The sequence below is a fragment of the Triticum urartu genome, chromosome 5, assembly GCF_003073215.2.
Source record: "Triticum urartu cultivar G1812 chromosome 5, Tu2.1, whole genome shotgun sequence".
Taxonomy (NCBI): Eukaryota; Viridiplantae; Streptophyta; class Magnoliopsida; order Poales; family Poaceae; genus Triticum; species Triticum urartu.
The window spans coordinates 359942826-359968172 of NC_053026.1; the positions used below are offsets into that span (position 1 = coordinate 359942826).

The 25347-nt window shown below is 43.7% G+C and overlaps 2 protein-coding genes across 3 annotated transcripts; both read left to right on the plus strand.

The window, feature by feature from the left end:
* Positions 1–2639: 2639 nt before the first annotated feature.
* Positions 2640–5253, plus strand: LOC125555995 (outer envelope pore protein 16-3, chloroplastic/mitochondrial-like). Its single transcript, XM_048718799.1, has 3 exons — positions 2640–2771; positions 3436–3778; positions 4812–5253. The coding sequence occupies exons 2-3, from the start codon at positions 3454–3456 to the stop codon at positions 4925–4927; spliced, it is 441 nt and encodes a 146-aa protein (XP_048574756.1). The 5' UTR covers positions 2640–2771; positions 3436–3453; the 3' UTR covers positions 4928–5253.
* Positions 5254–6410: 1157 nt separating this feature from the next.
* Positions 6411–8247, plus strand: LOC125509008 (rhodanese-like domain-containing protein 9, chloroplastic). Of its 2 annotated transcripts, none has more exons than XM_048673846.1 (7): positions 6411–6568; positions 6652–6911; positions 6999–7149; positions 7311–7396; positions 7515–7619; positions 7722–7849; positions 8026–8247. In XM_048673846.1, the coding sequence occupies exons 1-6, from the start codon at positions 6528–6530 to the stop codon at positions 7793–7795; spliced, it is 717 nt and encodes a 238-aa protein (XP_048529803.1). In that variant the 5' UTR covers positions 6411–6527; the 3' UTR covers positions 7796–7849; positions 8026–8247. The 2 variants fall into 2 exon arrangements, with proteins under 2 accessions (XP_048529803.1, XP_048529804.1); XM_048673847.1 differs by having other exon boundaries at positions 8032–8247.
* The last annotated feature ends 17100 nt before the right edge of the window (positions 8248–25347 follow it).

A 25347-nucleotide genomic window follows, 5' to 3' on the forward strand; every position in this document is an offset into this window, starting at 1 on the left:
GTCGGCATTCCCCCTCTTCATGTAAACCTTGTAAAATAAGAGAGAATAGGCATAAGTATTATGACATAATGTGTAATAACAACCCATAATGCAATAAATATCGATATAAAAGCATGATGCAAAATGGACGTATCAAGTGACTAGCAAAGAGATACTAGCAACAATATCTAGATCAACAAGACAGAGTGCAAGTTGCAGGACTAACCACGTCAACAGAGTAAGAACAATGGAACTGCTACTTGCCTAACCAGCAGCACCCGCCTACCACGCGGTCGCTACGAGCCACACCAGCGCGAGCTCCAACTTCTTCTTCCCGCGGGTGACTCTGACTATTGTGTCTATGGTCCTACGCTATAGCACCTGGTGGCTTTATATATTGGCCAAAAGTAATCAGCGCCTTGTGAACATATTAATTGCCCTGCCCGCCGCACTGCTGCAGTCATAACTCTCGAACGCTCCGAAGGGTAGATATGGATGAAACGGTGCCCCTTCGGTTCATCTACTAGCTACTCCCTCCGTTCCTAAATATTTGTCTTTTTAGAGGTTTTAAATGATGACTCCATACGGAGTAAAATGAGTGAATGTACACTTTAAAATATGTCTATATACATTTGTATATGGTGACCATTTGAAATCTCAAGAAAGACAAATATTTAAGAACGAAGGGAGTAGTTGAGTTCATCCATGGCGCTATGCATGCATACGTTTCTAACCAATCAAATGGCACGTAGATCCTACCGTCCAAGGAGTAAGGCACGTAGCCATGCAGCAAGCCATATCATCACCGCATGGGATAATATCTACCGCGCTATATGGTAATAGGGTGCAGAACAACACCTAGCTAGCCTATGATGGAAAGATGTGGCTCACTGGTACAAATATGATCTAGTCGGCACGCATTGTACATGCATTAAAACAACCGGTGACAAGATGGATGCTACATGCATGCAGTGCATCGAGTAGCTAGACATGATAGATGTTGTGCATGCCAGGTATTGATGGATGCATGTACATGTATATGGACTACTCCATCAAATATAGTACTCCATGTTCTAAGCGAGCTTATGCAAATAAAAATCTACTAATAATTAGGATGCACATACGGGTCTCAAGATATTGATCAATCCAAAATTATTTATAAATACTAGCAAAAAAGTCCGTGCGTTGCAACGGGAGAGAAAACATAACACATGCTTTTTAACTCAACAACCATCACTCAAGACCACAATAGGTCCATCTTCTTTATTTTTGCGAGGCATCATATTTGTGTTGCCGCTTATCCTCCTTCTCACTCTCGCCGGCGATGGCCTCGGTGTTCACACAAAACAACAACAAAACGTGTGTTGACTATGGTTAATCCTAAGACGTCTCTCTCTCGCTCTCTTTCTCTCACTCTCGCGATGAGAAATTTGTTATTTTTCCCTGCGACATTTTTCAGAGGTATGCATGTGTAGTTATCAATGTTTTCTTTTTCATATATGGTCATAGTGGGGTGTTTATTTGCAATCCGGATGGCCGCCGGTATGAAAAAAAAACAATCTTGCGCTATAAATTATAAGTTTGCTTCCATAACAGTATTTTAAAAATATTTAACAGGTAAAATTAACATCATATTTAGATTACACACATTTTTCTAATAAAATGTCATGTATAATATGTTAAAATCAAAGTTACGGTTTAAAAGATACAGATAATTTAGAAAATCATTTGGTTTGACTCAAATATATTCTAAAATAATATTTAAAAATACTTAACAGGTAAAAATAATCTCATATTCATATTCTACATATTTTTCTAATCAAATTTCATATATAACATGTTCAAATCAGAGTTACAATTTAAAAGATATGGGTGATTTTAAAAAGTATTTGTTTGACTTAAATATGATCCGCGGAGGAATTAGCTAAAACATCAGGGGGTACGGTTCGGGTGTGACTTAAATCCGGATGGTGGGTTGATTTCAGAAAAAGACAGGAACTTTTATGTAAAACACAAAAATAACGATTCATTTTACCTTAAAACAGGATTGCGGGTTGAATTCTCTGAAATAGAGGGGCTATTCTGAAAAATTTCATGACGGACGAAAGAAACCCAATTTGCTTTATTATTAGGTAAAGACTAGCATGCTTGAGCTCTTAGAAAATTAATAGTTAAGCAAAATTAATTCTAAATGATAAGCAAAGCATTTTAACTATTCTTAAGTAACACACAAGTGTTACACGCCTTGTAGTCGACGAAAACGTTTTCTTTCACTGAAAGTGTATCATCCAAAATCCTGAAATAAATTCAGAATAAATGTGAACATCGGGATTTGACCCCTGATGAGCTGGAATACCACTGTCCTCCTAACAATCCAAACACAATGTTGATTCGCAGGGGGAAAAAAAGACTTGCTTGGGGCTTGGGATTTTAGGTTTAAAGCCCGGCCAGACGAAGAGTCAGGTCTATGGGCTTTAACTTGACCCATTACGGCCGGGGGTTTTGTCAAAACCGATTACTCCCGACTCAAAAGAAAAGGATTATGTAATTCTCAGAAAAAAAGATCATGTCTCCAATTACTTTGCGGCAACGTGATATTATAGTAGGCCTAAATAAAGGGACGCTAATCTTCTTGCGGCGCACGCGGTCTCCCTCGCTTCCCTCCCTCATCATAAAAAAGGAAAATAGTTGTCTCTCTCGCTCTCGCTATCGACGCAGGCAAACCTCCGCAACACCAGGAAGAAGAAGAAGAAGCAAAAGCGAGCGGACGAACCGAGGAGAGAAATCAAGAGGTTGGTTTGTCGCTACCCTAACTTGTTCCGAGACTCCCCACGAACGCTTTTCTGATCCCGATCGAGGCTTCGCTTGCCCTGTCGCTGCTGGCGGTCTCTTCCTTCGCCGTTTTCCCGCCTCCAATTTGGTGACGGCCGGTTTCGTCGGCGTCCGGCCATGAAGATCTTCTCACTGTCGATTGCGATCGATTTGAACGTGCCCATGCTCGTTTTATTCTCGTTCTTGGTTCCTGGCTACATATGGTAGGCGGTTCTCGCAGCAGTAGTGCGATCAAGAGCTTTGGTTAGCGTGCTGCGATCTGCTCGATCATGTGAATCCGTGCTTTGCTTATTGCGGTCTTCTCGTAGGATCCGTCACGCTCTAGTAAATTCCCTTATATATGTATGCTCCGGATATAGCAACGATGAGTTTGACGACAAACGGCGGATGACGGTATTGTAGTTCTGAACTTGGATTGTCCATCCTGTTTTATCTACTCCCTCCAGTCCTTTTTACTCTGCTCGATTTGTTCGAAATCATGTAGCACATATAACATTGTTTCGTGTTGATGGCATTGTTTTGTTGACCTCATTCTTTATTATCTTGACTTGGTACACCTATTGTTGCTTGTAAATTGCCATTCTCGTTATTCATTACTCTAACTTCTGCTGGATTTTTTATCAGTTTCCTTGTACCAGGAACATGGAGGGTTCCAGTTTGAGAGCTCCGGTAGATGATGGACTTATCTTGAAGACAAGCAAGGGTGCGGGCATTGGTTTAGCTGCTGGCAGCGTTTGGGGCTTGCTGGTTTCTATGCTGCACGATGGACCTAAGGTTGGCAGTAATGTCAAGTATCCTGAGCTGGTTAGAACTGGCAAGGTGTGTCGAAGTTACGCGGGAACCTTGGCAATTCTTGGAGCTACATATGTAGCCGTGGAGCAGTCTCTTGAAAGGGTCAGGGGGAAGAAGGACATCATTAATGGTGCTGTGGCTGGTTTTGCTGCGGGTGCAACTATGGGTTTCAGAGGTAATTATCTATACTAGTTGTTATGCTTGGCCTGAAATTTCTAATTCGGTTAAATGACCGTCCTTGTGGATTATCTGCTTCCTTTTTCGGAATTCAAAATTGTGAATTTTCCAGGCATACCTTGAGTCCACTCTGCAAACTTTGATTGGATGTTTCACTCTTGTATCATAATGTGGAACCAACATTTGTGATGATTTTTTCCTCCATTATGCATCCATCTTTAGTACTTTACAGTCGGTCCTGTATTACTGGTTCATACAGTATTTAATCACATGTTGCCACTATTTTCGCTGGTGACGCGGTCGTCAAAATATGTACGCAGAGTTAGCCTCAGTTGGGTTGGGCAGAGTCCATTTTTTGCTTTATTATTTAAACATTTAGTTTTTCTTATTTTCGTTTCCATTATTTTGATAGTCCAAGTCAAAACAAAATGTCTGGAAATTAGACATTATAAGAAAGATGATGCTGGAAAGGTCAGTTTAGAACTAGATCTGCTATTTTTCTGCAAACATATGCAGTTAGGGATTCAGTTGAGGATCTTGGAGGAGTAGCAAAAATCATGATATTGACATATTTTGACATAGTTAGGGATTCAGTATGCAGTTACGGATTCAGTTGAGGATCTTGGAGGAGTAGCAAAAATCATGATATTGACATATTTTGACATAGTTAGGGATTCAGTATGCAGTTAGGGATTCAGTTGAGGATCTTGGAGGAGTAGCAAAAATCATGATATTGACATATTTTGACATAGTTAGGGATTCAGTATTCAGTGCATATGCAGTTAGGGATTCAGTATGAAACATTAGGGGATGATTTACTGTTAGGTTTGACATAGTTTCACTTTGATGCCCCTTCCAATGCAGTACATATCTTGGAAGGAAATCTCCTCTTCCCTATGTTTCCTATTATCTTCCACTACGACAATGGCCCTACTATGCGTGACTCTTTCTTCAATTTGTTAGTTCGGAGTCGAAATTTACTAATACTACTGACCAGTCTAACATTTTTATCCTTGTATGTATATGCACAGCCGGGAGACTTCGGACACTCCTCGTGTCAGGGTCTGCGCTCGCTCTGACTTCGGTACTCTTGGATGTGACTGGAATGAGAACTACTGAGGAGGAAGAAAAAGCTGAGAACCACTAAGTCAATGTATCATCCTGAACAGCTGTATCTACAACTTCACTCAAGCAGTTCCATGTTTCTGTTCTAAGCATGCACAATACCAGAGGAGTTTCTCTGAATGTAGTCTGTTCATAGTAGAGGTAGTAAAGGATATGGTACCATGTGGTGGTTGCTCCTGATCTGTAAATTCAAGTTTGAAGTACTTTTGGCATTTCATACACGCTTTAGCAATCGCTGAAGTTCATGGTCGAAAGTGTTCAAGTACGATCTTGTCATCCCAAATTTTAATCGGGATGTTTGAATATAACATTGTTCCCCACTTATTTGGTGGATGCTTATTTTCACGAGTGTTATGTGACCCGATGACTGAGGCCATGTAGATTTCTTGTTTTATTTTTTCTATTAACGAGTTGTGGTGTTATCTGCTGTAGTAGGGAGTAATTTATATCATCCCCATAGTGCATAGTGTCTTAAATGGTTTCATTGATTAGCTTGTAGACTCATTTTTTTTAGAAACCGCTATGTTACAGTAAACAAATTTGCTTTGGTGTTATGTTAAAGCAGTGCTACACGGACGATGCTTCCTGCACGATGCACGATGGACAAAAGCATCCATTGGATTGTATTGTCTTGCGAATCTGCATTGTTCAAGGAATGCATCGTCCAAAAATCGTGCATGCACAATCGTGTGTAGAGTAGTTTCGGTTATGTTACTAGCTAATTTACTCTCACTATGACCAGTCTCATGACTTCGTGACATTAAAAGTACATGGATTTTTTGTAGCTCGCATCAAAATGCATTTCATTGTGACATTTTTACACCGATGTACTCCCTCTGTACAAAGTTGTAAGTCAGCAACATTTATTTTGGGACGGGGGTAGTATACATCACTATGTATGTTATATTCTTCAATAGTTTTTAAAAACTCTAGTTGATTTTGAATTTTTTTTGAAAATTTCAGGCTCCAAGGAGCTCGGTGGCCAAAAAATCCTCACTTGTTTGTATGATACTCCCTTCGTCCGGAATTACTTGTTGCTCAAACTAATTCCGGACAGAGGTAATAGTATAATATCGCTATATGAGCATGACAAAGAGCAGAAGAGTAAAATCAGTTGGATCGGCGGGTTGTTGTTGTTCGGCCCTGAAATTTGTATACCATCTTTTTGTATGCAACTAAAACAACGACATTAATTTTGGATCGGGGGAGTACCATATTTTTATGCATGGAATGCTTCATCTTTAGCAAAGTTTGTTTTCATTCACCACATATAGCTTTTTTTTTAGGGGTTACAAATCCTGCTAGCTTTTTTTTCTTTTGAGGTGATACAAATCCTGCTAGCTGAGTGTAAGTGTCACTCCAGCACAGATGTTCCAAAATTCCAGGAATCGGCATCAACGAAACAGGCAGAGAAACTCCATATGCTATCGTGGGCCCCAAATGAAAACTCTCCCTCTCCAGCGTGGATCCGACGTGGCACGAGCCCATTGGACCCCTGGATATCCCCCTCTCTTGTTGCTGCAAATCCATTTGCCTCCCCCAAAGAACCCCACTTCTTTCTTCTCCAAGAGAACAAAAATTTCTGAAACAAAGAGACGAGCAGAGAAAATCAAGAAGCAGAAATGGCAGTTCTTGGTCTATCTACTGCCTTCTCTCCCCCAAGGTGAGCCAAGATGCGCTTTCCCCCTCCATTTTCTCCATTGTTAATCTGGCTTCGCTCTGAGCAACCAAATCCATGTGGTGCAGAGGTTCTTGGATAGCCGTGAGGCTCAGGAATGGCGGCACCGGGCGGAGCAGCGGCGGGCTGTCCCTGAGGAGGTGGTCCGCCGCCGCCGTGGCCGTCCGCGCGGAGGTGAGCTTCGTGGACGGCGACGAGGCGAAGCGGCTGGTGGCGGAGGAGGGGTACACGGTGCTGGACGTCCGGGACCGGCGGCAGTACGAGAGGGCGCACGTCAGGGCCTCCGCCCACGTCCCGCTCTACATCGAGAACGAAGACAACGACATTGGTACTCGTACCTGCAGAGCTTGCTTACACTCTCTCTTCTTGCATTTTTCTTCAAGGAAATTCATCAACGCGTGTTGTTTTCTGCCAGGAACGATCATCAAGCGGCAGGCGCACAACAACTTCGCCGGCCTATTCTACGGCCTGTCCTTCACCAAGCTCAACCGGGACTTCACCAAGACGGTGAGGAGCAAGTTCTCGCCGGAGAGCAAGCTGCTGGTTGTCTGCCAGGAAGGCCTCAGGTAATTCTTCAGTTAACAAATTGATTAAAGCCCCTTCATCAGGCTGCTAATAATTCATAACCAATATATTACTATAACATTAGCATTGGTACAAATTTTCTTTTTGTAATTCACCGTGAGAAGCTAACTTGGCCCTTTTTTATTTTGTTCATCTGCTGAAGGTCCACAGCGGCTGCAGATGCATTGGAGCGAGAAGGCTTCCAGAACCTGGCCTGCATCACCTCAGGCCTTCAGACACTGAAACCAGGTATCAGTATTCAGTGCTCTGAAATCCTCTCTAGAATTTACTGAAGAAATCTTGTGTTGGTGTAGAGTGTTTTGCAATTCTTCTGCTTTGTGCTGTAATGAATTGTCATGTTTCGTAGGAACGTTCGAGACCGTCGGCAAAGCCGAGCTGCAGAATGCGGGGAAAGCTGGCCTTGTGACCATCCAGGGGAAGATCTCCATAGTTCTTGGGACTGTCTTGATAAGTAAGACCGAGCTAACTTTCCCTATCTCTGAATAAGAACAATAATAATAGTAATAATAATGTGTGCATCAGCTCATGATCGTCGTTTTATGCATGTATGCAGCCTTGTTGCTGCTCATAACAGTGTTCCCGGACCAGGCTGAGCAGATCTTCGAGTCGGCTGGCATCAAATTGTGATCAGGATCGCCGCTCTTCTAGTTACTCTCCTGAGTTCATATTTTTCACTGGCAGGTATGGAACTCTTCATGATTTCATACTAAAATTCTTCTATGGACAATTACAATCGATGCTACTGATTTAAGCTTAAACGCACAAACAACAGTCCCTGCTGCTTAGTATGTAGGCCAGTTGTTATAAAATCTGGATACACACTAATTTTGTTTTTGTGTGTTGTTTGTTTCATTTAGCTGCAGGTTAAGCGTATCAGTAGGTGTACTTGGTGAGATCTCTTCAGACTGGAAAGGGATGTTAGGCTCCATGTGTAATATTTAGGGACTTTCTGAAAATTCTACTACTGTGTATTTTTGGCTCGAGTAATTTCTTTTTCTCATATACACCCTCTTCTGCGTCAATTATAGTTCGATCCATAAATTTTGTGGCGTTTCAAGTAAAAAACAGATTGTGTTCAACTTGTCGATTTTGAGTTATTTAATTATTATTATTATTTTTGAAAAGGAGGAAGACTCCCGGCCTCTGCATCTGGACGATACATGCAGCCACTTTATTAATTGTTCACACAAGACATTACAAAGTAATACAACAACAAGACTAAAGCCACTGTCTACACAACATCTCTCGCTATTCCTATCCAATTGATAAAGGGATACTGATAGTCTGGGCCTAATACCAAACATACCTCGCAGCCAAACCTAACATCTAAGACCTGAGGTCCCATCTAGGACGCATGCCGGGTATGGGGCACCCACCGGTCCGACGCACTCCTCAACGGGGTATGAGGCCACCGCAGCCACCTGCCACCAATCCATCTTTAGAGTTGTACTACCGCATCTACCTTGCACGGTCTAGCTGCCATCGACGCCACCACGACGTCAGACCGCGACACCCTCCTGCGCAAGTCCATCTCCGCGCATCGGACGCCGAGTCACCACAGCGCCATGCCGCCGAAATCTGCCGCCATCAATGAGTGAGATGACGCACCGCTCCACCAAAGAATCCGTCCACTGGTCCCTCAAACCCGTGTACACCTCCAAGAATGACGCCCCCAAGAGGGAAACGACACAAGAGCACCGCCGTCATCTGATATATAGATCTAGGGTTTCCCCCCGAGGTAGCAGATGGTCGCCTTGAACTTCTCCTCGGTGATGCTTTCAAGAAAGGAACGCTGCAAATAGTGCCGCCACCGTCGGCTTTGACCTCTAGCCAAAAGCAGGTTTTCACCCGGATCCGTTCAAAGGTCGTCCATCAAGCATCTTGTGCACGGGCCGCAGCCATCTCTGACGGGGAGTGGACGAAGAATCCAGACCGCCGCCGCCTGACCGGCCACGGCACCACCATGATGCCAAGGTCGGCGTCGCCAGGCCCAGCACGCCCTCCTGTAGCCGACCTCCAGATCTGCCGGCCCGTTGAAACCCATCTGGGCAAGGCAAGGGCCGCGATCTGGGCCGCCGCCACAGGTGCTCCTCAGCCACGGAGAGGGCGCATGCGCAGTCGCCATCGACGCACTCGCCGCCGATCACCTGTTGCGCCTTGCCGCCAGTGAACCGCCGACCCATGAGCCGCCGCCGCCAGGAGGACACCACCACCGCGCGAGGGGGAAAGGCCCTGCCGCCGCCGTCACTGGCCAGGCTGCGCCGCCGTGGCCTTAGGCGGCAGCAGGAGAGAGGAGAGGGACGCGGATGCCTAGGGCCGGCGGCGAGGAATCGCCCCCCGTGTCGCCTAGGGTTGGCGACGCGGGGGTGGACCTCCATTATTTAATTAGGTGCTAGACCTCCATTATTTTGCCAGGCATGTGTGGATTAGTGCTCTAGGTCTTCAGTGCTGAAGAATTTATCCATCTTATCATGCTTCTATCCAGAATTTGTTTTCCGAAATACAGAGCATAAAAGCACGAAAACAGAAATGGTCGTATATGATGTTAAGACCATAAATACTTGTCTCCATTTGCAAATGTAAAAAACTAAATAAATGTGGGCATGATATGGAACGAATATTTCTCGGTTAACTAAGGCTGTGTTTGGCATTGTTATGGATTGTGATAATCTCATTTGTCTTTGCCCATTTCATCGTTTTATTAACCGGTTGTTTCCTATTGTCATGCCTAATTTTCCACAAGAGATTATAAAGCAAGTTCACCACAACATAGTTCAACAACGGCAGACAGAACCTAAGAGTTTGAGGCAGCTGCGCCTGAGCTTGTGAGCGGCGGCTGGTGGCATCCGACCCTGTGAGATTGATAGAATCTGGACCTTATGATCCACATCCAATCTTAATACAGTAACGTGCTCACTCAGTGCAACCAGGTTAAAATCCAAACTCCCAAGTTGCCTTTTTAGATGATTTCTGATATCTGGAAGGAGCAAGGGACACAAGAATGTCACATAAAGATTAGACTAAATCTGCTATTACCAAGCAAGAAATTAGTAGCATGCAAAGAATTCGCCCTATAGTGAGTCGTATTACAATTCACTGGCCGTCGTTTTACAACGTCGTGACTGGGAAAACCCTGGCGTTACCCAACTTAATCGCCTTGCAGCACATCCCCCTTTCGCCAGCTGGTCATAGTGGGAGTAAAATAGGTAGTAACATAGATGTCATATAAGCAAAAATGGTGAGGTGGCAAGTAGTTAATGAGAAGAGAGTCAAATAGAGTAACATAAGGCCCTTCCCAGTGCTCCATCGTGGACAGGTGCTAAGCATGCCACATAAGCAAAAAAATGACATGGCACAACATTTAAGGAGGGGAGAGAGTTCTTTGGTGACCCCAGGAAGAACCAATGCCAAGCGCAAGAACCTAGGCAAAGCACTTAAATGAAACAATTTGACCAATGCATGAAAAACTTTAGGTGTAACTCATTAAATAAAGTGTGCTTAGCAACAACAAGTTAAGCACTTTTGCATTGAAGAGTTGAATTGCTAAGGTATTTAATGCACTTAGCACCTCATCTAAGCACCTTTGCTTTGGAAGAGGTCTAATATGTTACCATCACATAGCGCTTCCCAATGCAAAATGAGTCTATAAAGTAATAAATGAAGACATTTATGTTACCACACATATGACACTACCCACAATGAAGGTAGTAACATATGCATGTTACTTGTCTAAGTTACTCTCCACTATGACCAGCCTTAAGGGACTAATGTGTTTGTGAGTATACAGAGGTGAAAGTCCCTAAGGATTTGGTTTAACCAAGAGTTATGACCCCTTGTGTGGAACAATTGAAGAACTCGGAATGTCCTCTGAAGCTTGAGAAGCTTTTGTGTAGACTTTTGTTTATTAATTTCTCTATTGTTGCTTCTACTTGTGTCGTAGGACAAATTATACTTTCAAGGGGTGCTTAAGTGAAAGTTAGATTAAAGTCTTCGGTGTGTGCTCAATCCAACCTATTTCTCTGAGAGAGGAGACCTTGAAATCTCCTTCGAGGCGAGTTATTTAGCATCAATGTCCTCGGGACATCGGAGTTAAATGTCTTTGCTGAGGAGCCAAATGTCTTGTCCTGCTAGCGAGTCCACGTACGCTTGATTTGTAAACCGACCGTTATCCATGTGTCGTGTTGTCATTGTGAGTCGGCTCTAACGGTCATCATATCAGCCCGTGGGTTGTCACCCCCGGCTATAAATAACCCCCTACCTCAACCATAAGTGGTCACTACTATGTGAGAAATTGACAAGTATTGTCTGAGCAATCCATTCTTCACACTGATCTTAGAGAATCCTAAGTGAGGAAAAACTCAGAGTCTAAGAACATAAAGTGATTGAGCATCATTGAAGAATTTGATGGAAGCCTAACTTGAGTTTATTACTCTTGAGGACTGTGCATCCTCTAGACGGTTAGGCATCTGTTAAAGAGCATCTAGAGTATGGATTCGCCAAAGAACAAGTATGTGAAGGTTCAGAGATATCTCAAGATCTACCCCCACTAGTAGAAAAGGGCTTATTGTCCTAGTTCGTAAGGGCCTTTTGTCCCGGTTCCAGAACCGGGACTAAAGGGTCGGTACTAATTCCCTGTCCCTTTAGTCCCGGTTCAATCCAGAACCGGGACAGATGGGCCTCCATGTGGCCTGTGCACGGAGCCCAGGCTGGAGGGCCTTTGGTCCCGGTTGGTGGCACCAACCGGGACCAATAGGCATCCACGCGTCAGCATTTCTGTGGCTGGGGTTTTTGTTTTTTTTTTTGAAAGGGGGGGGGTTGGGGGTTTTGGCGGGTTAATTTAGGTGTTTCATATATTGTGTTAGCTAGCTATAATTAATAGAGAGAAGTGTCCTCTCTTATGTCCGTGCTTGGTCGACGTTGCATACTATACATACGTATAGAGAGGACTAGACACGCTAGCTAGCTAGTAAGCAGACGAAGGAAATAGAAGATCGTCATGAACATATATGCATACGAAGAGAAGTGATATAGACCATCTCTCCTTCTCCGAGAGATTGGTCGAACAACAAGTTCTCGTATATCTATCCGACACTACCGGCTACATATATACAATAATTATCTCTTACAAATATAATCTCCTAACATACAGACTCATGGTCCACATAGTATTCTCCGTCTTCAGCGATCACGTGGTCAAGAAAGAATGCCGCCAATTCCTCTTGAATTGCTCGCATGCGAGCTGGTGCTACGAGTTCATCCCGCTTCCGAAACATCTAATTTGAAGAAGGGGGTCAATACATATATATATGAATGAATGAAACTCAACACAAATGATGGTAATAAAATAAAATTGTGAATGTTGTTATTTACGTACTTCATATTGTTCGTCAGAGTAGCCCCGCTCACAGGTCGTGTGGCGGATGGACTCGCAAACGTAGTATCCACAGAAATCATTCCCTTGTTCATGCCGCAACCACTTTACAAGAAATAGAGGTCAATCAAACTGATAAGAAAGAATGCCAAATGGTATTGATGAAACTAGCGCTTGAATCAATAGGAGATGCGCGGAACATGCTACTATAGTACTTACTTTCGGGTGTCTAAATTGCAGCTTCTTCGGGAGTCCTGGAGCTTTTTTGGTGAATTTTTTCCAAACCCTGCCAGACAAAGAAAACAATTACTTGATATATCAGGAAATGAACAAAGTTGCTGATATGGTGGATAATGATCGATTTAACTTACTTCTCGAGCATTTGAGTCATGTTCGCATAGTCCTGGGGATCTTTTCGTCTTGAGTCTAAGACGGTTACTAGTCCCTGCTCAAGCTTAATCTCTAGGAGAATATAGTGGAAACTGCACACGCATGCATAACTCATCAATTACATTACTATAACCTTGACTAATATATAAGGGAAACCAAATACGCACAAGACAGTAACACTCACTTGAAGTTGTAAGGAAAGAGTATTATATCTTTGTTTTCATTTATTACCAACGATCGTAGCAAGTTGGCCTCGGTATCTGCGGCATGAAATTTAACCTCAGTTGCATCTATGAGATATGTGTTAATGAACCCAATATTATCGACTTGTCTTTTCTTCAATTCGGCGATCTTCAATCTGCATAATATAGTAAGGATAATTATAAATACATGCAATGAAAGAGCTGAGCTATATAGAGAGACTTAATGACAGTAGTAGGTGACCGTTGCTTTATCGAGGGCCAATTGATTGAAAAACTGAAAGAACTCCTCAAATGGAATAGGCAACAGTTCAATTCCAACGAGTTCATGCTCCTTTTTAACTCTCACATACAAAGTACTCCTCCCCCCAGACTCTCTGCAGATTTTCAAGTACCAATCATGCAATCTTCGCATAATCGTTGATAGAGATCTTTCATCTTTGACGAGAGGCTTCTCGTACTTGTATCTTTGTATCTGCACCTCCATGAAATCATAATGTACATCGTCGGGCAGGTAATCGCCAAGATTGCTATAACCGGGCACCATCCTCGGATCATTAGTGACGATGTCGCTAGGCACCTTGAGCGGGGGGCACGATTGCTTCGCTTGTTCGCCGAGCTGGGCAATTTGTTTCCCAGCTCGTCGTTCTTTCAGCCTTTGATCACTGATAGTACTTCCCGACCACTCCACTTCGGCAAATTCCTTTCCAATAATGCGCTCATAGTTTTCTTTCGGCAGAGACTTGGGTGGTTTTGTCAGGGCAGCCAGAGTGCGCTTCGCTTTCATCGGATCTACCTTCTCCTCCGGAGGTGGATGTTTCTTTGCTTTCACCCCTTCAAAGAAGTTCCTCACTTCTTCTCGCGCGATCTCGGTGTTCTCCTCCAGGGTCCTCTCGTATGGTAACTTCTCTGGAGTCTTCAGAGAAGGACCGAATCTGTATGTCCTCCCGCCTCTGGCTGTACTGCTAGACGCCGGCAGAGCAGACGGAGCGGTTGTCTTCTTTACTTGCTTACGAGACGGAGGAGAAGGACTACGACGTGCCGGAGTAGCCGGAGCGGCGGCAGGTCTCTTCCGCCCTTGTTGACGAGGCGGAGAAGGAGGAGGCTAGCTGCTCAGGCGCGCCGGCGCAGGCGGAGAAGGAGGCGAAGTGCCTCCACGCGCCGGAGAAGGAGCCGGCCGAGTGCCCTGATCGTCACTCACCGGAGGAGGAGGCGGTGGAGGAGGCGAAGTGCCCTGACTCGCCGGAGGAGGAGGAGGCGGAGGCGTCCAGTTCGGAAGGTTGATGAGCTCCTTCCGCCATAGGCATGGAGTCTTCAGAGCAGAACCCAGCCGAGTCTCCCCTTCACCTGTAGGGTGGTCAAGCTGGAGGTCCTCAAATCCCTCCGTTATTTCATCCACCATCACCCTAGCATATCCTTCTAGAATCGGCCGGCAGTGAAAAGTTGCGCCGGGTTTAGTAGGAAAAACAGAGCCAACAGCCGCCTTGACCTTCATATTAATCCATTGCGTCATAAGGTGGCAATTTTGAGACTCCGTGATAGCATCCACGGGATAGCTGGCAGGAGTCGTCAAGACATGCTCCGGCTAAAGCAGCTCGGTGGAAGCCACGCTGCTTCTCCTCTGAGATGGCGGGGTAGCTTCAGGGGAAGCTTCGGCAGTTCGTTTGCTATGATTTGCTTCTCGTTCCTCTATCGCTTGTACCCTTGCTTGCAGCGCCTACATTTGGGTCTGCTGCACTTTTTTCCTCCTCTCCTGGCATTTGTAACCACCTGCGTCTAGAAACCCAACCTTCCACGGAATGGAGCCTGGCGTGCCTCATGTCTGTCCAGGGTGCTCGGGATTCCCGAGGGCCATTGTGAGCTCGTCGTTCTCTCTGTCTGGAACGAACGTCCCTTGCTGCGCTGCTTCGATATACTGCTGAAGCTTCTTGACTGGTATGTCCATTTAATCGTTCGTCCAAATGCACTTTCCTGATACAGGGTCCAAGGTTCCGCCAGCCCTGAAGAACCAAGTCCGGCAACGGTCTGGCCAGTTAATTGTCTCTGGTTCGATCCCTTTATCAACCAAATCATTCTCAGTCTTGGCCCACTTAGGCCGGGCTACGAGGTAGCCACCTGACCCCGTGTGATGGTGATGCTTCTTCTTCGCAACATTTTGCTTGTTTGTCGCCGACATCTTCTTACTCTTTTCCGATGTCTTGTGGGCCACAAATGCGGGCCAGTGATCTCTGATCTTCTCATATCTGCCCTTGAATTCTGGTGTCTCTTTATTTTCGACAAACTTATTCAACTCTTTCTTCCACCTCCTGAATAGTTTTGCCATCCTCTTAAGAGCAAAATACTTGATTAATTGCTCTTTAACTGGCTTCTCCAGATCATCCTCTTGCGGTAGGGTGAAATTTGACTTCAGCTCAGTCCAAAGATCATTTTTTCTGCATATCATTGACATAAGACACCTCAGGGTCTTCTGTAGCCGGCTTTAACCATTGCTGGATGCTGATCGGGATCTTGTCCCTAACCAAAACCCCGCACTGAGCAACAAATGCGCTCTTTGTCCGGAGGGGTTCAATCGATTGGCCGTCGGGCGCGATTGCTATGATCTCAAACTTTTCATTCGAGCTCAACTTTTTCTTTGGGCCTCTTCTCTTTACCGAAGTTGTGCTCGATCCGGAGGTCTAGAAAAAAGAATAAAGACTTAATTAATATGTGTACATACCAAAACAATGAATGCATCAATTAGCTAGTCAGCAGAAGCTTAACTAATATATATACCTGGCCGGACTCGGTTCGGTCACCGGAGACGTCATCACGGTCTCCTTCTTGCACCGGCATTGGGTCACCGGAGCCGTCCTCACGGTCTCCTTCTTGCACCGGCATTAGGTCACCGGAGCCATCATAATCATAGCCAGCTGCTTCCAGACCATCGGTGTCATTGAGAAACAACGAGCAGACGGCCTCACTTCCTCGTGCGATTATGTCCCCCAACAACTCTTCTTGTACTTCGTCTCGGGCGGTGTCCATAGTTTCTACAAATATTTACAACATGGCAATTATTATTCAAACATGACAGATGGATATATTAGTGGCAAACGTAGAACTAATATTAATTAGTGGCCTCGACGCTGCTTCTCTAGGGTTTGGGGTGGCCTCGACGCTGCTTCTCTAGGGTTTGGGGTGGCCTCGACAACGCTTTAAGGATAAAAAAAAGAGGAAGAAAAAAAAAGAGGAAACCCTAAATAGCAAGTATCGTGGGTGTGAGATACATGTGGCCGTCGATGTCGGACACTACATCCATGTCCCACAAGTGACGCGGGTCGACGGCCGCGTCACTTGTGGGACGTGGATGTACTGTCCGACACCGACGGCCACATGTATCTCACACCGACGATACTTGCTATTTAGGGTATATCGACCCCTACTCGTGTTGAAGTTATCGGGAGGTGGTATATATATCGACCCCCCCTCGTGTTGAAGTTATCGGGAGGGGGTATATCGACCCCCCCTCGTGTTGAAGTTATCGGGAGGGGGTATATTGACCCCCCCCTCGTGTTGAAGTTATCGGGAGGGGTATATCGACGACGACAGATCCGATAAAATATAAGAATACGAAGAAGAAATAAAAAGAGGAGAAGAAGAAAGGAATAGAGGAGAAGATCGAAGAAAAAAAAAGAAGAAAAAAAAGAGGAGGAGAAGAAGAAAGGAATAGAGGAGAAGAAGAAAAAATAGAAAAAATTTCTATTTTTTCTTCTTCTCTCTATTCCTTTCTTCTTCTCCTCTTAATTTTCTTCCTCTCCTCTTCTTCTCCTCTTCCTTTTCTTCCTCTCCTCTTCTTCTCCTTTTTCCTCTTCTTATTTTCCTTTTTCCTCTCCTAAATATATAAAACTTTTCTAGAAATGAAACTAACCTAAAATGTACTAAATTAGAGAACATATATAGATAATCCGTTTCTAAATATTTAAATCTAACTTTTGCATATATGAACATATTGAAGGAAATATGCCCTAGAGGCAATAATAAAGTTATTATTTATTTCCTTATTTCATGATAAATGTTTATTATTCATGCTAGAATTGTATTAACCGGAAACATAATACATGTGTGAATACATAGACAAACAGAGTGTCACTAGTATGCCTCTACTTGACTAGCTCGTTAATCAAAGATGGTTATGTTTCCTAACCATGGACAAAGAGTTGTTATTTGATTAACGGGATCACATCATTAGGTGAATGATCTGATTGACATGACCCATTCCATTAGCTTAGCACCCGGTCGTTTAGTATGTTGCTATTGCTTTCTTCATGACTTATACATGTTCCTATGACTATGAGATTATGCAACTCCCATTTGCCGGAGGAACACTTTGTGTGCTACCAAACGTCACAACGTAACTGGGTGATTATAAAGGTGCTCTACAGGTGTCTCCAAAGGTACATGTTGGGTTGGCGTATTTCGAGATTAGGATTTGTCACTCCGATTGTCGGAGAGGTATCTCTGGGCCCTCTCGGTAATGCACATCACTTAAGCCTTGCAAGCATTGCAACTAATGAGTTAGTTGCGAGATGATGTATTACGGAACGAGTAAAGAGACTTGCCGGTAACGAGATTGAACTAGGTATTGAGATACCGACGATCGAATCTCGAGCAAGTAACATACCGATGACAAAGGGAACAACGTATGTTGTTATGCGGTCTGACCGATAAAGATCTTCGTAGAATATGTAGGAGCCAATATGGGCATCCAGGTCCCGCTATTGGTTATTGACCGGAGACATGTCTCGGTCATGTCTACATTGTTCTCGAACCTGTAGGGTCCGCATGCTTAAGGTTACGATGACAGTTATATTATGAGTTTATGCATTTTGATGTACCGAAGGTTGTTCGGAGTCCCGGATGTGATCACGGACATGACGAGGAGTCTCGAAATGGTCGAGACATAAAGATTGATATATTGGAAGCCTATGTTTGGATATCGGAAGTGTTCCGAGTGAAATCGGGATTTTACCGGAGTACCGGGAGGTTACCGGAACCCCCCGGGAGATATATGGGCCATAGTGGGCCTTAGTGGAAAAGAGAAGAGGCAGCCCAACATGGGCTGCGCGCCCCTCCCCTCCCTTGGTCCGAATAGGACAAGGAGAGGGGGCCGGCCCCTCTCTCTCCTTTCCCCCCTCCGCGAATCCTATTCCAACTAGGATTGGGGGGAATCCTACTCCCAGAGGGAGTAGGACTCTCCTGGCGCGCGTCTCTATGGCCGGCCGCACCCCTCTCCCTTAGTCCTTTATATACGGAGGAAGGGGCACCCCAGAAACAGACAAGTTGATCCACGTGATCATATTCTTAGCCGTGTGCGGTGCCCCCTTCCACCATAGTCCTCGATAATATTGTAGCGGAGTTTAGGCGAAGCCCTGCTGCAGTAGTACATCAAGATCGTCACCACGCCGTCGTGCTGACGGAACTCTTCCCCGACACTTTGCTGGATCGGAGTCCGGGGATCGTCATCGAGCTGAACGTGTGCTAGAACTCGGAGGTGCCGTAGTTTCGGTGCTTGATCGGTCGGACCGTGGAGACGTACGACTACATCAACCAAACGCTTCCGTTGTCGATCTACAAGGTACGTAGATCATACTCTCCCCTCTCGTTGCTATGCATCACCATGATCTTGCGTGTGCGTAGGAAATTTTTTGAAATTACTACGTTCCCCAACAGTGGCATCCGAGCCTAGTTTTTATGTGTTGATGTTATATGCACGAGTAGAGCACAAGTGAGTTGTGGGCGATATAAGTCATACTGCTTACCAGCATGTCATACTTTGGTTCGGCGGTACTGTTGGATGAAGCGGCCCGGACCGACATTACGCGTACGCTTACGCGAGACCGGTTCTCCCGACGTGCTTTGCACAAAGGTGGCTAGCGGGTGACAGTTTCTCCAACTTTAGTTGAACCAAGTGTGGCTACGCCCGGTCCTTGCGAAGGTTAAAACAGCACCAACTTGACAAACTATCGTTGTGGTTTTTTGATGCGTAGGTAAGAACGGTTCTTGCTCAGCCCGTAGCAGCCACGTAAAACTTGCAACAACAAAGTAGAGGACGTCTAACTTGTTTTTGCAGGGCATGTTGTGATGTGATATGGTCAAGACGTGATGAGATATAAGTTGCTGTATGAGATGATCATGTTTTGTTGAAGTTATCGGCAATTGGCAAAATCCTTATGGTTGTCTCTCTATTGCATAAGATGCAAGCGTCCAATAATTGCTTTACTTTATCGCTATGCGATAGCAATAGTTGCAAGAGCAATTGTTGGCGAGACGACCACGTGACGACACATTGATATAGATCAAGATGATGGAGATCATGGTGTCATGCCGGTGACGATATAGATCATGACAGTACTTTGGAGATGGACATCAAAGAAGCAATATGATGATGGCCATATCATGTCACATATTTTGATTGCATATGATGTTTATCTTTTATACATCTTTTTTTGCTTAGTTTGACGGTAGCATTTTAAGATGATCTCTCACTAATTATCAAGAAGTGTTCTCCCTGAGTATGCACCATTGCGAAAGTTCTTCGTGCTGAGACACCACGTGATGATCGGGTGTGATAGGCTCTACGTTCAAATACAACGGGTGCAAAACAGTTGCACACGCGGAATACTCAGGTTATACTTGATGAGCCAAGCATATACAGATATGGCCTCGGAACACAGAGACCGAAAGGTCGAGCGTGAATCATATAGTAGATATGATCAACATAGTGATGTTCACCAATGAAACTGCTCCATCTCACGTGATGATCGGACATGATTTAGTTGATTTAGATCACGTGATCACTTAGAGGATTAGAGGGATGTCTATCTAAGTGGGAGTTCTTAAGTAATATGATTAATTGAACTTAAATTTATCATGAACTTAGTCCTGGTAGTATTTTGCAAATTATGTTGTAGATCAATAGCTCACGTTATTGCTTCCATATGTTTATTTTGATATGTTCCTAGAGAAAAATTGTGTTGAAAGATGTTAGTAGCAATGATGCGGATTGGATCCGTGATCTGAGGTTTATCCTCATTGCTGCATAGAGGAATTATGTCCTTGATGCACCGCTAGGTGATAGACCTATTGCAGGAGCAGATGCTGACGTTATGAACGTTTGGCTAGCTAAATATGATGACTACTTGATAGTTTAGTGCACCATGCTTAACGGCTTAGAATCGGGACTTCAAAGACGTTTTGAACGTCATGGACCATATGAGATGTTCCAGGAGTTGAAGTTAATATTTCAAGCAAATACCCGAGTTGAGAGATATGAAGTCTCCAACAAGTTCTATAGCTAAAAGATGGAGGATAATCGCTCAACTAGTGAGCATGTGCTCAGATTGTCTGGGTACTACAATCGCTTGAATCAAGTGGGATTTAATCTTCCAGATAAGATAGTGATTGACAGAATTCTCTAGTCACCATCACCAAGTTAGTAGAACTTCGTGATGAACTATAGTATGCAAGGGTGACGAAAACGAATCCCGAGCTTTTCATGATGATGAAATCGATGAAGGTAGAAATCAAGAAAGAGCATCAAGTGTTGATGGTTGACAAGATCACTAGTTTCAAGAAAAGGGCAAAGGGAAGAAGGGGAACTTCAAGAAGAACAGCAAGCAAGTTGCTGCTCAAGTGAAGAAGCCCAAGTCTGGTCCTAAGCCTGAGACTAAGTGCTTCTACTGCAAAGGGACTGGTCACTGGAAGCGGAACTGCCCCAAGTATTTGGCGGATAAGAAGGATGGCAAAGTGAACAAAAGTATATTTGATATACATGTTATTGATGTGTACTTTACTAGTGTTTATAGCAACCCCTCAGTATTTGATACTGGATCAGTTGCTAAGAGTAGTAACTCGAAACAGGAGTTGCAGAATAATCAGAGACTAGTTAAGGGTGAAGTGACAATGTGTGTTGGAAGTAGTTCCAAGATTGATATGATCATCATCGCACACTCCCCTATACTTTCGGGATTAGTGTTGAACCTAAATAAGTGTTATTTGGTTTTTGCGTTGAGCATGAATATGATTTGATCATGTTTATTGCAATACGGTTATTCATTAAAGTCAGAGAATAATTGTTGTTCTGTTTACATGAATAAAACCTTATATGGTTACACACCCAATGGAAATAGTTCGTTGGATCTCGATCGTAGTGATACACATAATCATAATATTGAAACCAAAAGATGCAAAGTTAATAATGATAGTGCAACTTATTTGTGGCACTACCGTTTAGGTCATATTGGTGTAAAGCGCATGAAGAAACTCCATGCTGATGGGCTTTTGGAATCACTTGATTATGAATCAGTTGATGCTTGCGAACCATGCCTCATGGGCAAGATGACTAAGACTCTGTTCTTCGGAACAATGGAGCGAGCAACAGATTTGTTGGAAATCATACATACTGATGTATGTGGTCCGATAAATATTGAGGCTCGCGACAAGTATCATTATTTTCTGATCTTCACAGATGATTTGAGCAGATATGAGTATATCTACTTGATGAAACATAAGTCTGAAACATTTGAAAAGTTCAAAGAATTTCAGAGTGAAGTGAAAAATCATCGTAACAAGAAAATAAAGTTTCTACGATCTAATCGTAGAGAAGAGTATTTGAGTTATGAGTTTGGCCTTCAGTTTAAAACAATGTGAAATAGTTTCACTACTCACGCCACCTGGAACACCACAATGTAATGGTGTGTCCAAACGTCATAACCGTACTTTATTAGATATGGTGCGATCTATGATGTCTCTTACCGATCTACCACTATCGTTTTGGGGTTATGCATTAGAGACAGCTGCATTCACGTTAAAAGGGCACCATCTAAATCTGTTGAGACGACACCGTATGAACTATGGTTTGGCAAGAAACCAAATTTGTCGTTTCTTAAAGTTTGGGGTTGCGATGCTTATATGAAAAAGTTTCATCCTGATAAGCTCAAACTCAAATCGGAGAAGTGCGTCTTCATAGGATACCCAAAAGAAAATGTTGGGTACACCTTCTATCATAGATCCGAAGGCAAGATATTCGTTGCTTAGAATGGATCCTTTCCAGAGAAGGAGTTTCTCTCGAAAGAAGTGAGTGGGAGGAAAGTAGAACTTGATGAGGTAACTGTACCTGCTCCCTTATTGGAAAGTAGTTCATCACAGAAATCTGTTCCTGTGACTACTACACCAATTAGTGAGGGAGCTAATGATGATGATCATGTAACTTCAGATCAAGTTACTGCCAAATCTCGTAGGTAAACCAGAGTGAGATCCACACCAGAGTGGTACGGTAATCCTATTCTGGAAGTCATGTTACTAGACCATGACGAACTTGCGAACTATGAGGAAGCGATGATGAGCCCAGATTCCGCGAAATGGTTTGAGGCCATGAAATCTGAGATATGATCCATGTATGAGAACAAAGTATGGACTTTGATGGATTTTCCTGATGATTGGCAAGCCATAGAAAATAAATGGATCTTCAAGAGGAAGACGGACGCTGAAAGTAGTGTTACTATCTACAAAGCTAGAATTGTCGCAAAAATGTTTTCGACAAAGTTCAAGGTGTTGACTACGATGAGATTTTCTCACTCGTATCTATGCTCAAGTCTGTCCAAATCATGTTAGCAATTGTCGCATTTTATGAAATCTGGCAAATGGATAAACAAAAATGCATTCCTTAATGGATTTACTAAAAAAGAGTTGTATACGATGCAACTAGAAGGTTTTGTCGATCCTAAAGGTGTTAACTAAATATGCAAGCTCCAGCGATCCATCTATGGACTGGTGCAAGAATCTCAGAGTTGGAATATACGCTTTGATAAGTTGATCAAAGCATATAGTTTTATACAGACTTGCGGTGAAGCCTGTATTTATAAGAAAGTGAGTGGGAGCACTACATCATTTCTGATAAGTATATGTGTATGACATATTGTTGATCGGAAATAATGTAGAATTATTCTGCAAAGCATAAAGGAGTGTTTGAAAGGAGTTTTTCAAAGAAAGACCTCGGTAAAGCTGCTTACATATTGAGCATCAAGATCTATAGAGATAGATCAAGACGCTTGATAAGTTTTTTCAATGAGTACATACCTTGACAAGATTTTGAAGTAGTTCAAAATGGAACAGTCAAAGAAAGAGTTCTTGCCCGTGTTGCAAGGTGTGAAATTGAGTAAGACTCAAAGCCCGACCATGGCAGAAGATAGAAATAGAATGAAAGTCATTCCCTATGCCTCAGCCATAGGTTCTATAAAGTATGCCATGTTGTGTACCAGATCTATTGTATACCCTACACTGTGTTAAGCAAGGGAGTACAATAGTGATCTAAGAGTAGATCACTGGACAGCGGTCAAAATTATCCTTAGTGGAATAAGGAAATATTTCTCAATTATGGAGGTGACAAAAAGGTTCGTCGTAAAAAGTTACGTCGATGCAAGTTTTGACACTGATCCAGATGACTCTAAGTCTCAATCTGGATACATATTGAAAGTGGGAGCAATTAGCTAGAGTAGCTCCTTGCAGAGCATTGTTGACATAGAAATTTGCAAAATACATGCGGATCTGAATGTGACAGACCCGTTGACTAAGATTCTCTCACAAGCAAAACATGATCACACCTTAGTACTCCTTGGGGGTTAATCACATAGCGATGTGAACTAGATTACTGAATCTAGTAAACCCTTTGGGTGTTGGTCACATGGCGATGTGAACTATGGGTGTTAATCACATGATGATGTGAACTATCGATGTTAATCACATGGTGATGTGATCTAGATTATTGACTCTAGTGCAAGTGGGAGACTGAAGGAAATATGCCCTAGAGGCAATAATAAAGTTATTATTTATTTCCTTATTTCATGATAAATGTTTATTATTCATGCTAGAATTGTATTAACCGGAAACATAATACATGTGTGAATACATAGACAAACAGAGTGTCACTAGTATGCCTCTACTTGACTAGCTCGTTAATAAAAGATGGTTATGTTTCCTAACCATGGACAAAGAGTTGTTATTTGATTAACGGGATCACATCATTAGGTGAATGATCTGATTGACATGACCCATTCCATTAGCTTAGCACCCGATCGTTTAGTATGTTGCTATTGCTTTCTTCATGACTTATACATGTTCCTATGACTATGAGATTATGCAACTCCCGTTTGCCGGAGGAACACTTTGTGTGCTACCAAACGTCAACAACGTGATTATAAACGGAGTCTACAGGTGTCTCCAAAGGTACATGTTGGGTTCAATATTTCAGACAGCTGATGCACCTCTAACATGTGTCGCTCTCCCAACGTCGAAAATAGGGTACAATAGTTGTGGTTGCGGTACACTTGTCAGCAGTTTCGCGACTTTGTCACTCTTCTCGCGGGATTGTCGAGAGGTATCTCCTGGACCCCTTCGGGACTCAGTGCAGAATCGACTTAAGCGATCGCCTTGCTACGTATTTTGTAAACTCAATGGTGACCTGCTGCTAGTCGTGCGCGCGAGAGATGGAGATGTATTACCCGGAACGAGTAAGAGACTTTGCCGCGCCGCGACCATATCGTAGGTGTCTCGTCTGGTGTCTCAACGTGATTGAATCTAGGTATATGGATACCGACGGACTCGAATTCGTAGCACAAGTAACATTACTCGATGAACAAAACAGGGAACAGCGTATGTGGTGTATTATGCGCTGGTCTGGACGATAAAAGATCTCGTATGAATATGGAGCCAATATCATCCAGGTCCCGCTATTGGTTATTGACCGGAGACATGTCTCGGTCATGTCTACATTGTTCTCGAACCCGTAGGGTCCGCACGCTTAAGGTTACGATGACAGTTATATTATGAGTTTATGCATTTTGATGTACCGAAGGTTGTTCGGAGTCCCGGATGTGATCACGGACATGACGAGGAGTCTCGAAATGGTCGAGACATAAAGATTGATATATTGGAAGCCTATGTTTGGATATCGGAAGTGTTCCGAGTGAAATCGGGATTTTACCGGAGTACCGGGAGGTTACCGGAACCCCCCGAGATATATGGGCCATAGTGGGCCTTAGTGGAAAAGAGAAGAGGCAGCCCAACATGGGCCGCGCGCCCCTCCCCTCCCTTGGTCCGAATAGGACAAGGAGAGGGGTGCCGGCCCTCTCTCTTTCCCCCTCCGCGAATCCTATTCCAACTAGGATTGGGGGGGGGGGAATCCT

Bases quoted from the DNA above. Each gene is read 5' to 3' on its own strand.
- LOC125555995 (XM_048718799.1), top strand. From the start codon at position 3,454: ATGGAGGGTTCCAGTTTGAGAGCTCCGGTAGATGATGGACTTATCTTG. The intron at 3,779-4,811 runs GTAATTATCTAT...GTATATGCACAG, and splicing joins TGCAACTATGGGTTTCAGAG to CCGGGAGACTTCGGACACTC.
- LOC125509008 (XM_048673846.1), top strand. From the start codon at position 6,528: ATGGCAGTTCTTGGTCTATCTACTGCCTTCTCTCCCCCAAG. The intron at 7,397-7,514 runs GTATCAGTATTC...CATGTTTCGTAG, and splicing joins CCTTCAGACACTGAAACCAG to GAACGTTCGAGACCGTCGGC. The intron at 7,620-7,721 runs GTAAGACCGAGC...GCATGTATGCAG, and splicing joins TCTTGGGACTGTCTTGATAA to CCTTGTTGCTGCTCATAACA.